This window comes from Micropterus salmoides, unplaced genomic scaffold (assembly GCF_014851395.1).
Source record: "Micropterus salmoides isolate LMB-PRFRI ecotype aquatic unplaced genomic scaffold, ASM1485139v1 Ms_hic_scaffold_9, whole genome shotgun sequence".
Lineage (NCBI taxonomy): Eukaryota > Metazoa > Chordata > Actinopteri > Centrarchiformes > Centrarchidae > Micropterus > Micropterus salmoides.
The window spans coordinates 29,320,759-29,334,596 of NW_024044681.1; the positions used below are offsets into that span (position 1 = coordinate 29,320,759).

General features: G+C 40.9%; 2 protein-coding genes across 2 annotated transcripts; one reads left to right on the top strand and one right to left on the bottom strand.

Moving 5' to 3' along the window:
• Positions 1–1,798: 1,798 nt before the first annotated feature.
• tmem88a (transmembrane protein 88 a) lies at positions 1,799–5,626 on the top strand. The gene is made up of 3 exons (XM_038708570.1): positions 1,799–2,165; positions 3,480–3,800; positions 5,149–5,626. The coding sequence occupies exons 2-3, from the start codon at positions 3,492–3,494 to the stop codon at positions 5,434–5,436; spliced, it is 597 nt and encodes a 198-aa protein (XP_038564498.1). The 5' UTR covers positions 1,799–2,165; positions 3,480–3,491; the 3' UTR covers positions 5,437–5,626.
• A 1,265-nt stretch (positions 5,627–6,891) lies between these two features.
• On the bottom strand, positions 6,892–13,496 carry pcolcea (procollagen C-endopeptidase enhancer a). The gene is made up of 9 exons (XM_038708569.1): positions 13,339–13,496; positions 11,520–11,628; positions 11,170–11,428; positions 8,407–8,531; positions 8,155–8,291; positions 7,751–8,052; positions 7,581–7,658; positions 7,336–7,503; positions 6,892–7,231 (listed from the first exon to the last, which is right to left on the bottom strand). Exons 1-9 carry the CDS (start codon positions 13,425–13,427, stop codon positions 7,101–7,103), a joined length of 1,398 nt encoding a protein of 465 aa, XP_038564497.1. The 5' UTR covers positions 13,428–13,496; the 3' UTR covers positions 6,892–7,100.
• Between the last annotated feature and the right edge of the window lie 342 nt (positions 13,497–13,838).

The window sequence follows — 13,838 nt, forward strand, 5'->3', positions numbered from 1 at the left end:
CTACAGGCTGCAGCTGCTCCATTTTATTAAGAAGGATACTAATCCAAAATAGAAATTAATCTGAATGACATCAAACTACTGAAATCTTTGACAAGTGTGGCCTCATCAAGGTGAGACGCACACATATGGTCATACTGACCCTACAGCTTATGCACTGTCAATGATACAAACTACAATGACATAACTGATATAAACAAACATCCAACTCTTTTTTTAAACATCAAACAGCAGTAATATTCAAGGCACCACATGCAATCAGACTGCCTCATTGTTTTTTCTGTGTAAACCAGAGATTTGCTTTCTTTGCCATTTATTTGTATCTCAACCTCCAGGAATAGAGGACATGGGATTGCCAAAACTGCTGATGCAGGGACATCTCCTCATTGAACATGGACACAGCAGAGGATATCCTGGATCCAAGGACAGGAAGATTGCTCTTCCTCTACCAACTCCCTCAGACATAGACACATATAAACAGCACATCGTGGCATTGTTAATGGCAAAACCAGCCATTGCTGCGCGCTAATGCCATGGACTCTTTGATCATGTCTCCTATATAGTCTCCAGGGAATATATATACAATGGTGTAGTAAAAAGGTGGGATGAAAAAAATGAGACTTCATATCAAAATTCTAATTTCACACTTTCAAGTGAGCCCCTCCGGTGTTTCTTATCAGTCCTGTGGTTGCCAGTTTCCCCCACCAGAGTGCCCCCCCCCCCCGTCATTTCCTTATATTTTCTGAAAGGGGAGCTCTGTTTTTCATCCAAAGGTCAAGGGCCAATCCTCTGTCATTCCTGCTTTTCAGAAAAATCCTAAATAACACTTTTACCTTCCTTTTTTTCAGAGCTCTGTGTTTTAGCAAATTGCTGAGTAGTGCTGACTCATTCAGAGATTGGTGCAAATTATAAATACTTCAGCTCATAGAATAGATCAAAATAAAAATTTTAAAAACTGGTATGAGAAAATGATATAATTTAAATGTTATTAATTATTGACAACAATAATTTCTAATTTGAAAATATTAAATTTCATTCTATACAAATTGACATTATTATTGACAGTTATGGTATAGATAGGTTAGTTCACAATGAGTGTGTAGCTGAACTCAACAGGACGTGCCTCGTGATTCACTTGCATTTAGCCACAGACTGAGATAGGCTAATTGTTAAACTTATATTCTTAACAGTTTAAATCTGGGGATACAAATCTTATTTGAGAATACAATTACTTGCTTACATTAAATAATGTAATTTAGGTATTTCAAATACACAAATACAAGCACTTGTTTTTAAATACATGCAATTGAAATACTAGCCATCTCTGGTCTCACTGTTCAAACCCTCACCAGTACAATATAGTATGATGTGTGTAGCATGGCCTACATCTTATGGAACAGTAAGTCTTAAAACCACAAAATGGGTTTTCTGGCAGTTTTTTTTTTTCTTTAGCACAAATTTCATTATAAATCCAGCTCAGTTGTTTTGAATTTTGAAACCTGCCTTATCAGTATTTGACAGTAGAGTAGAGAAAGTCCTCAGTGAGGGTGAGAAGTGTTGTGGATTGGGCAGCATACCCTACTCCTCTAATCTATCCAAATAAACACCCTCCCTCCTGCACCCTGGTTCAAGGGGTTATCACAGAAACCCCCTCACTGATCCCCTGCCCACACACCAACAGCAGCCTTTAACACAGGCCAGCCTGCTTTCTGTGCGTGCGCATCAGAGGCAACACAGGATACACACACACACACACACACACACACACACACACTTGTGACCACTTACACACTCAATCATATCTCAAACTGGAGTCGGAGTGAGGAAACAGAATGTCAGGGAAGGAAGCACTGAAGTCAGTGGGAAAGCAGAATTTGCCTAAAGTCTGCAGAGCTCATTTCTGACCTATTCTCTACGAGGTCTGAGGATCAAAACAGCAGGCAAATATCTGACAAAAGGAGATTTTTTTTTAGATTTAGTTAGGAAGTAGAAACTCAACCTTCACTTGGACACCACCCTCAATATCTGGATTTTCAAACAGAGAAGACATACATCAGGAGAAAATTCTTGAAATTCTTTGTCCTTGTCCACTCACCGTTCATCAGAGTCCCATCATCTGCTGCCACTTTCGTACTGCAGGGAGGACACATCATCAGGTTTACCACACAGTGAGTACAACAAACTCTATCACCATTTCTTTTTTTAATAAAACCACGTTGAAGGAACAGAAGCATGCCGATCCTGACCCTAACTAAAGGGCTACTTGAATGCTTGCACTACATCATTCTAATGAAAGACCCTGAACACGTTTTTTTTGTTAATCCTGTGATCCTGCAGAGTTAGTTTTAATTTCTAAAGCTGATAAGTCTGGAAATAAGAAGCCTGTATTGATGACGTCATCAAACGGCAAGTGTTTGAGCCGCTCCATGATTGAAAGGCAGACAGACTTTGCTGACCTGTACCTACAAACAGGGCCCCTTTTTAATGAAAGCAATTCAAAAAGTGTTTTTTAGGCCACAGGCTGGTTGGAGAACCTATAAATGGCCTCTTTAAAAGAAAAATCTGAATCTTCTGATTGTTGTTGCCATTTATACAATCCAAAGAAAGGACAATAAACCACAAAAAGATCAATTCCAAAACCTCATTCCCATTCTGATAGTTGTCATACATCCTTGGTTTCCCACTTTGTGACACTGGAAGAGACTTTGTTCATCCTTAAATAGATTGTGTCTAAAATTGTGTATGAATCCTGTTTTAGGGTAGATGTTCTCTTAATGGAGCATCACAAACGAGTGAGCTGATGATGGAAGGGGCTGGTACGAATTTAGTGAACTGTAATGATGTTGGCAGAAATGAAATTAAACATTTGTTGTAAAAACCCATGTGTTCACATGGTACTTGGCATAATAACAGTGTAGTTGCTAACAGAATAATTAAGAACAGAGGGAAGTCATGTAACTCCGCCCTTTTCTCATCACTTTTAATTTGTGACATGGAAATGTTTAGGTCTGTAGCAGTTGTAGCACATTTGTTCTTTCAAAATCTTAACATTGTTCCGACGCTCAGTGATTAGTATTTTTCCAGTTTTTCAGTTGCTCCTGGCTCATTCTTCTGGGTCGTGGTTATCCTGGAGTTTGGAGGAGGGGTCTGTGGAGCCCATTTCCTCGCACTTAGAGCTGTGCAGTTCTGTGTGTTGATTTTCCACACCTTTCACAACATTATTGAATTGATTCACATTTTTTAGCTTTTTTGTATTTTTTAGTGGATAGAGGGAAGAGAAGGTTTAAGTGCAACCTGCGGGAAAAAAATAGATATCATTTTTCAATTATTTAAACACTTAAAAATACTTCATCTCAATACTGTGAAACACAAATTCAGAGTTTCCCCAAGTGTAAACTTTCAGTCCTAACAGTAGGAGTATAAATCCACTGCAGAATATTGGGTAGATTCATTAATTACTGTTTTTCTTTCCTGTAACATAGACCACAAGGAAAATGAGTCTGTCACGGAATGGGACGCTGGGGAAGACAGTATCTGTGCAGGCACCCTCTGAGCAGGGGGCCCCCTCCAGAGTGGGGTCAGGGATCGTGGTGCCGCCTCCATACTCCCTGGGTGACAGCGAAGCCGCTGACACCCCCCTGGAGTTAAGGGGCTCTCTGGACTGCTGGGCATGCTCTGTGCTGGTCACTGCACAGAATCTGATCATAGCACTGATCAACGCCGGGCTGGCCAGCATCGTGTTCGGCACCATCCTCACCCCTGCTCTCACCATGATCGTATTCGGCTTTCTCTGCCACTCCACGGTAAGAATCTCCTGTGTAAAGCTCTCCTAACTGAGATGTGTTAGAGGATGCAGATTGAAAAGTAGAGAAGTAGGTCTGTCGGTCTGTAGTAGGACTAGTGCCGTGTCCCACTTCCAAACTTGATACATACAGTCTAAAATAAAATATGTCATAATAGAGGGTCTGTAAAGTTAATATACAAGACTGTCAATCAAACTGGGATTTGGGATTGCCACCACCAATTCAGCTATGTTTTCCCAAGGATTTGATACTGTTTCTAAGATATTACTGGAGCTTCCTGGAGCTTAATTTTAATTTTCTGCAGCTGTGACTAAGCTCCTCTGGTTTCTTTGTGTAAAACATTGTGGGACAGTAATGCAGCACACATTTAAAAAGCCAGAATATTTAGTATGTACTATGGTACAGGCTGGCACTATAAGGTGCAATGTGTAAGATATGGACAGAATTTTATGAACAAGAAGTGAAGAAGTAACAGTTCTGGTGTTGTGTCAAAGATGTCTATGTATTGTTGTTGTTGATGATACAGAGAGATCTACTGAAGTTAGCATGCTAACCAGCTAGCCCAAGCTGTCCTGTCTCATAACACCATTTTGCTTCCCCTGTTACAGAAGGTAGTGAGCTGAGCTTTTCTTGTCTAATAAATTAACAAATAAAACTCACTAAACGTCAAGAAAGGAAATATTTGTCCACGTATTTTCTTCATTAAACTGAAAAATACAATACATACACCCTCTGAACTCAAGGTTCTCTCTTTCACCAAACTAATTGTCTTGTTAACTCATGGTAATACGTACACTTCATTCAAACTCGAAAGAAACAAAATAAAACTCACCAAAACTGTCCTTGTAAGTCTTTCCACCATTCCAACAATTACCAACTCTGGTTTGGTTGAAATAAACCCTTAATTCATAAAGTTAGATATTCTGGTTTTACACGCTGTAGCTGCCTCACTGATGCCTGACCTCCCACTTGCTCCTCTCCTGTTTGACGCCTCTCCTGTCCCCGCAAGAACGCAAGAACCTGCTGTGTCTTCTTAGTCCCTGGAGTTAAGAGTCCTGGCCGGAGCCTCTGTAAATCAGTGTAGTATTCCCTGTCATCACCTGGCCTGCATTCGTCTTGAAGGCTGTGTTCAGTCCCAGTCCATGTTCACTGGGAGGTTGATGAGCCCAGTTCCTTGAGTCAGTCAGCTAAATTTAGCTGCATGGCTAATTTAGCTAACTAGCTAATGTGTGTGTGTGTGTGTGTGTGTGTGTGTGTGTGTGTGTGTGTTCTGTATATGATTTTATTTGATATGAGTTTTGTATCTATGCCATTACTCATTCAATTCCCCCCTCCTCTTGCTCTCCAGGTGCAGCCCCATGGAACATCTCTGTATTGCTCAGACCTGCTGGATGATGGCGGCTGCGTGGCTCTGCTGGTTGTGGGCTTTCTGCTGCTCACCCCTCTGCTGGTCCTGGCTCTCGCTGCCTACTGCCGCCTCGCCCGACACCTCCAGCTGGGCCTGTGTTTCATTCCCTACAGCCGCGCTGTCTACAAGAACCTGCCGGCCTCGCGCCTTCGAGGGGGTGGTACAGGGGGCTGCTGTGGCCAGCCGGGAGCTTCAGAGAAGGAGGGGAAGGGTAGCATATGGGTGTAGGAAAGGAGAGTTGGGTTGTTTGAATCTGTATCTTTTTTTTAAAAGCAAATTGCAGTTGTATTTCTATTTCTAAAGCCATTGTAAAAATATATCATCTTTCATCATCTGTAGAGATATTTTGGAAGGCAGTATCAGTCAATGTATTGAATGTATTTTATACCTTTTTACAATAAAGTGTCACTTGACCCGCCATGCTTTGTGTTTTAAACAGCCACCTGCAAACTGAACACGATGGACTGAGAACTGAACCTGTTTCATTTACAGAAGTAAATGGGTAAAATATTTGTGTCCCATGCAAACTTCCATTCAGCGTGGTTCTGTCTTCCACAGAGACTTAAGCTGCCAATCAAATGTTGCCTGTTCTCGCAAATTTATGTCCAAACAAGTTACAAGCTGCTGTCTATCTCAAGCAGGTACCTTACAAGCCCCTGTCAGTCTCCATGGCTTAGGCAAATATCTTAATTACTGTGTAACATGGAGGTACATGTTATCTGGTTCATAGGGTATAATCTGTTTATTTACACTGCCCATTTGAGTTGTACTTAGAAGCAGCAAACACACTGTATACAGTAGCAGATTAATCACATAGGTTAATGTTAATAGTTTCATTCTGACTTCACAACACAGATTAATTGAAATGTATTTGATGTGAGTCTATCTTCCTCTATTACTATCCCTCACTCTACACACTGACGTGCAAAACATTATTCTATTTTGTCATAAATAATTGTCATGAGTACTATCACCTGGCCCTTTTTGTTCGTTCAGGAGACACACCTTTAGTGTAAGATGGGTGATATATGTATATTTACATAAGGATATGTATATTCATTACAATTCGATACAGTTTGTGACATTTCTCTTAAGTGTATCTATATAGAGAGTAAAGTGGAAAAACTGGACATGCTATGAACAAGATTATTAATTTACTATGATAATTCACATTTGGACTATTCTTAATAATTAGCATACACTGCAGCAGCAAAAACAAAATGCCGGATGTATGTTTAATGTAGTATTTGTAAATCAACATCAATTTATTTCTTAATCTGTTAATTTCTTTTTTCAGAGCTGATCCCAGGCCACCCTGGACAGGTCACCAGGTCATGATAGGTACCAAACAAAGAGCAGCTTTGGAAGCAAGAGTGAATCAGCCAGAGTAGGAGATTTTAGACATTTTATTCATATACTGCTCCCAATTTACTTAATTAGATTTAAAACCTCAAGCAAACATTCTGGGATCATTAATCCCCATGTAGGACTTGACATCTTGATTTTGGACTACATGGCTATAGCCTTGTCAACTCATGTCAGAGACCTGCTTTGGAAAGAAAATGTCAGCATTAGCAACAGCTTGAGTGCTGTTAACCATCAAATCCACTAGGTGGAATCAGAGATACAGTTGGAGAGAGAGCAAGCGCTGCAAAGTTACCAAGAAGTATACATTCAAACCACTTGAATGAGATATAGAACCTTTATTCATGTATAAATTACAAACATAAGGTTTGGTGTGTGTACAGTTCTATTCATTTAAAATGGTGGATAAAGTGAAGTTATGTTTTACTGTAATATTGCGCTTCAATTGATCTGTATTTCACATTGCAATGTCTGGATTTGCGTGTTCAATATGTCATCTGAATTTCCTGGCCTGGAAAGATGTGAGGTTAACAGGGTTGGTTGTTGATATTCATTAATAATTTGTGATGTTGGGCTTTGTATTGAGCTGTGAATGCACCAGGTGCCAGAGTACCACGCCCGTCTTCATCCACTTGACCCATGAGAATGAAGTTGATACCTATCGGAAAGGAAAAAATGACAAGTATTATAGTTTGAGTAAATGGAAATGCTAATAGTCTGTGGTGTGTGATATGAGTGAGTGTAAATCCAAGACCCTAATACCTTTACGGAGCAATGGGCACTTCTTGCACAGTGACACCAGCTTAACCGACATCGTCTCTCCAACTTGCGTGATTGTTAGTCGACCTGCCTTATAGGCCTTAATGAGGGAGACACTAATAATAGTGCCCCGGGGCCCATTGGCCATGGAGGTCACCTTTCCGGTTATCACTGGAAAAAGGAAGGGCTCAATCAAAACACACCATCTGATTGATTACTTTGCACTACATGAACGGTAAGATGCGTACCAAATTCACTGGCACAGAAACTGGTCTTGATGGTTCCATCTCTTTTACAGGCCTTGGCACACAGAGGATTTTGAGGAACTAAAAACATAGAAGAATGCATACAAAATGCAGATTAGATAGACAGTACACACACTGACACAAAAGCATGGCGTGCACATCACTTCACCAACCAGGCCTCTTTCCATTTGGCCCCTGTCCACGGCCTCTTGTGGGCTTGAGTGGTTTGGGTTTCTCAGTGGGCACATATTTGGTGGTGGGGATATGTGACGGGGCAGTGGTGGCAGGACGCTCAGGTGCAACAGGTCTGACTGCAGGTTTTGGGGGGATGGACCTCGTACCGGCTCCCGAGTCGACTATTGGTATGTGAGAACCACGTGGGATGCTGGTGTAGTGGGCAAGGAATCCATCAGATGTCACACTGAGGTCAGACACAAATTGAACCAGTAGCACATTGCCGCTGGTAATAATGGGCCTGGACCGGAGACAGACAGAAGACAGGGCGGCAAATTAAGAGTACTCAATTAAAAATTACTGTAAAGGCCAACACATAGGTTTCGAGATATCTGTCACTTACAGTGGGGCTTCATCGCCACAGTATCTTCCAATCAGGCGTGAATCGTCTTTCTCGCCACCATTAAAGAATGCCACATAGTCAAACCGGCAATAGCTGTCAGCCTCCAAGACAAACTTATCAAACTTTACCTGGATTACCTGGTACCCAAACAGAAACACAACTTTAAATGATCACTTGTTGTTTTCCTTGCTGGGTGTGTGAATACTTTGGAAAATAATATGTTTTCATGCTGGGAGTGAGAGTGCCGCTGACCATATCAGGCTCCACAGTGATAAGCCAGGAGCAGCTGGTTCCTGGTGGATATTTCTTGTCAGGCCAGTTGGGTGTCTTGATCTCTCCCTGGGCCTTTGTTATCTTCTCCCCACAGACCTGTTGGTCTGAAAAAAGTCGTACACACTCCATGAGGACAATGAATGAGGATAACAGTAGACTATATAATAACTAGCCTGATATTGTACATTTAGTTTGTAGGTTTCCACCTTGCAGGTTTTGGGTTCTAACTATAATAATATATTATTCCTAGAGGCGGAACAACCTGCCGATCTAGTGTTCTAGTGTTACACCTTGCAAGCGATGTGCCAAGGAAGCCACGGGTGAATTAGCTTTAATTACACTAACATTATTGTGTAATACGTATAGAAGTGTAATGCATTGTTAGTAGTGTAGCTTATGCTTGTGCTATATCCTTTAACTGTGTTAGCTCAGTGTGCTACCTAGTGTATTGCTATAGGAGCCTGGATTGTAAATACAAGACATAGATATATGCTTTTCATTTTATTGTATCTTTTTATTTTTTCTCTTTCAACCCTGTTCTCACGGGTTGGTCTGACCTAGGAATTAACCCTGTTCTTTAACCATGACCCCGTGCCGTGCTACAACTACACTCTAAGTACTGATTTTGTGCACAAACTTAACTTAACTTTTTTCCTTCTTGACTTTAAGGTTAGAATTGGGTCATGTTTTATCGGTCGCACTTATCTGTGGTTTAAAGATCTTAGTTGTACACTTATGAACTGGTATTCTTAATCTATTAGTGTTGGCAGAATCAAAAGTCTTTGAGGGATATACATTGAGCAAGCTCAGGGGCATAGCAGATAAAGTTGGGCCCTTCGCATATGCAGCCTGAGTTGCCCCCTTCCCCTCTTATTTCATTAGTTTACATAATTTTACAAAGAACTTTGTCTTGTCCTTCTTTATCGTGTATTATAGCTGACAGTAGAGAAATAACAGGATATGAAGAGGCCGACAGGTGGTATAAAGGTCCCCAGCTGGTCTCAAGCCAGGGACATTGCATTTAATGGTTGGCCCCTCAACCTGTAGGTCACCAGGGTGCCCCCCTGTATAAATAATTTGATAACAATCAAACCCATGCATGAGTATTGGTTATTAAGATTATCAGTAATGAAGATTTTGTTTCAAAATTAAGATATATAAGATAATAAGATATTTCTTGGTTGTTTAAATCATTACTATGCCCTGCGCATAAGAAAAGATAGAAAAAGGCTAGATTTTCTATATTGTAGACAGGATAACTGTGTTTCATGATGCACCTTTTAGTAACCGCTTGATTAGCTCAGTAACATGACAAAATGGAGGGAGGGAAATGCTGCAAATTGTATCAGCAAGGTAAGCTAAGCTGTTAGGTAGCTTGGATCAATCTACTTTTGTGGTAAATGCCAGTGTTCACTCATATGTCTTCTGACTTTGTTTCTCTCCCCTGTATTGCTTTTCTCTTTTGGCAACCTGCTGTAAAGCATGAGCACAGTTACTGCAGAGTGGACTAAACCGCGTGCAGCCCCGAGAGGATCCATTTTGTTTTAGATACAAAGAACTGGCTGTCAAAAAGTTTAGTCAGCCACTGATAAAATTTTACTAATGATGCCAATAATGTAAAAAAATATTTCTAATTTCTAATAAAAAATGTTTTGGCTTCTTGAGAGCCCTCCCTATGTTTGGCCCCTGGGTAGTTAGTTTCACTATTTCCCTCACTACAATGGCATTATGCAGCGGCAGCAGTTATGATACAGGATGATCATAACTTTATGATACAGGATTTTGTCATTTGTATTTAATAGGGTTAATGAAAATAGCTTAACTTAACTTAAGTGTTTTGTGATTTGATTTGTGCCTACCCAGCAATTTGCCCATGAGATCAGAACAGTAAATAATTCTTAACAGTTCTTAGGCTAATTTTTTTACCAATTTATAGAATGTTCTTGCTAACTATTTGACCTGAGTAGCAGCCATCACAGTTAACGTTAGCCTGCTACTTTCAGCTTTTGTTAAGTTTTTATCGGTTTAGACAAAAAAGTGCTTCAGAGTTGTTGTATAACATTACTTTATAATTCCACAAGATGGTGTAACACACACGTGTGCCTTACTGTCATTAACATTGTGATGCCATGCCATTAAACCACTCATGTTTGTTCAGATGCTCAGATGATGCAAAGGAGGCCCTTCATTACCAACTAATTAAATTAGGATACAATAATGAGTCATTAGCAAACTGTTAATTTGGTATCTTATTTGAAAATACATTTTGATGTATCTTTGCCCATGCCTGATGTGTGATCTGGGAAAAGCAGATCTGGTTATCTTCTGTATTATGAACATTACGTTACTTAAGAGTGTCAATTGTTCGTGAAATGGCTCAATAAAACTATGAAATAATATAAATATAAATAAAGGCTGGGAAAAGTAGACAAGATGGACTATTTGATTAGTCATTACAAATGTTAAACTCCAATAACGTGCTTTATTTGTAATTCAGAATTGTGTTGTTGGTATGAAGGTGTGAAAATCTTAACTACACATTATTATGAGTAATTATGTGAGTTGTTTTGCTTTATTTTTGGACTTTTTGTAGTATCATTTGAAAGGGTATACATTCTGAGCTTAGTATATGTAATTTGAGGTGTGTTGTGAGCCCATGCAGGCTGAACATGTTTGTATGCGTGATATAAAAGAAAAAAGAAAAACACTTCTTCATCATCACTCTGAAATGTGACCACATACCATTTTCATATGGTTTGGCTCCACTGAAGTAGGCCACAAACCCTCTACCCTGATTCTCTGCATCAGACACCATCTCCAACATCATGGTGTTTGTGGTAGAAATAAGAGCACCAGGCCGGAAAGTTCCACAAAAGCGGCCTAGTTTTTGCACCAAGTTGGAATGGCCGTTGTAAACATCCAGATAGTCGTAGCGACATTGTGAGTCAGCCTCCAGGTCAAAAATGCGGAAGGAGAGCATGACCACGTTTCCCTCTGGGACCTGGAAACAGAGAGATTGTATGAATCAGACACTGAAAGACTGAGTGAGGAAGGAGTCAGCCTTTAGACATGTTACAGGATAAGTGACTCACGGTGATACGCCAGGTGCATTTGCTGTTGGGTTTGTAGAAGCTTGGGAATCCCTCACTGCCAACAAAGCCTGATTCCGAGACCAGGTCTCCTCCACAGTAGAAGACAGGCCTGTGATGAAGGTGACAGGAAGCGAGTGTGGAGAGAGTGTTGAGCATATCATGAACGGTACTAGTGGCTTTGTAGGTCTATGACAAGTATAAAAGTATTTTGACTGACTTTCTTTTACAGTCTGTCTCAAAACTTTGATTACTCCAGTCAAAGATACTGTAGAACTTCCTGAAAAAACTTAAGTAACCTGAGTAATAAGGATTTTCCTTATCTGAAGTCTTATCTTAATCTATTAGCCTCTACAGGGTGTAGATGTCGCAGTATTTATTTTCTGCATTTGATTTCTCTAGTTTGCAATGAGATGACCCAAGATCAAGGCAAGTAAAAACAAAAAAGCAAGAACAAATAGTCCATCCATCCATCGTTAACCGCTTATCCTGCGTACAGGGTCGCGGGGGAGCTGGAGCCAATCCCAGCTGACATCGGGCGCAAGGCGGGGTACACCCTGGACAGGTCGCCAGTCCATTGCAGGGCCACACATAGACGATCAACCACTCACACCTAAGGACAATTTAGGGTAACCAATCAACCTAGACTGCATGTCTTTGGATGGTGGGAGGAAGCCGGAGCACCCGGAGAGAACCCACGCAGACACGGGGAGAACATGCAAACTCCACACAGAAAGGCCGGGGCAAGCGGGGTTTGAACCCATGACCTTCTTGCTGTGAGGCGACAGTGCTAACCACCGCACCAGAGGTAGCAAATCATCACAAACTGTCAAAAGCAACACTATATTGAATATTTTGTTGACGGCTATTCAGATATCAACAATGAGCTATCCAAGTAAAGTCTTGCCAAATTCAATACAAACAAAACCAAGCTGAATCCATGACCATTCACAATTTTATTTATAGTGAAATGCACAGAAAATATGCTATGTTAAATATGAAGTTGTGCCACAGCTCACAACAAAAAAATCTGGATGGGTGCCATGGTTCCCAGAGCTCAATGAATGACAAAACTCATTTCACAGAAGGGAAAATATTCTAATAAAGGCCGTAGCCAGCAGGAACACATATGACCCATTTGTATAGCCTACTGCACTTGTGCAAGACAAGAAGAATCTGCCTGTTATAATGAAGTTATTATTTTTTGACATTTCACAGTCTGTTTGTGGTGTGGAGATTTGTTATTTTGGGCTCAACTGTGAAACTTATGTTGTTTAAATTATTCATGGCATTTCACAAGAAGTAAAGACAGCTAGAATAACGTGTCTGCCATTTCCCACTATGAAGAAGTAAACATATACTTAGATGCAATGGAAAAACTGTTTCCCACAAACTACGAGCTCAGACAGCAGAACCCCAGCAAAGTCAGACTCTGGCTGATTAGAGCCAAGATGTCCAGAGCCAGAGCCAAGTTGCTCTGATTCGACCCCACAGGCAGAACCAAAAGCATTAACATCTGGCCCAGCCACTGCAGACTCAGTGTGCCTCACATCCTGAGCCAAAAAAAACCAACAGGACAACTCTGTGCCCAATCAAACAGTGAACTGGAAAGAATTCACTTACAGAGACAGGAAAGAATTCAGATTGCTCCTCATGCTGGAGTTGCGGGCTCTTGTGAACTTGTTTAGTTGATTTTTGTTAAAACTAAGAATGGTATCCTCATCTAAAATCTCAACAAAGTCACATAAATGAAAATTTTAATAAAGCTCTTTCCATGACGCATTTCTCAAACACACACATTCTCCACAAACTGTGACCTCACCTGGTGTAATTGGTCTGCTGAGCCGTTGTCCATCCGAAACTCAGAGACAGGAACAAGGAGAGACCCCAGATGCAGCCCACATGCATCATGATGCAGCATGCACACAAAGCAAAGCAGACTGTTGGAGAAAGTGGTAGCAGGAGGCAAGTGGTGTAAGACAGAGGGGAGGACGAGGAGGAGGCCGCTCGCTCAGGATGGGCGGAGAGAATGAATGAGTGGGGAAGAATCGAGAGAGTTGGAGAATGGATAAAGAGACGTACAGAGGTGCTGAAAGGACAACAGCGGCTACAAAGAGGGGGATGGTGTGAGTGAGGAGGGAGGAGAAGGCTTTAATTAAAGCCAGATGTTGCTCCATAATAACCCTGGTTTCAATATAACAGAGAGGGCATCTAGGAAAGATGGGCAGAAGGGAATTGTGTCAGAAGCTGTGGCTGAGGCTTTGTGGACATTCAGAAAGGAATGTGTCTTTTTACAGCAGATGTTTCTGGTTCTTCACATGG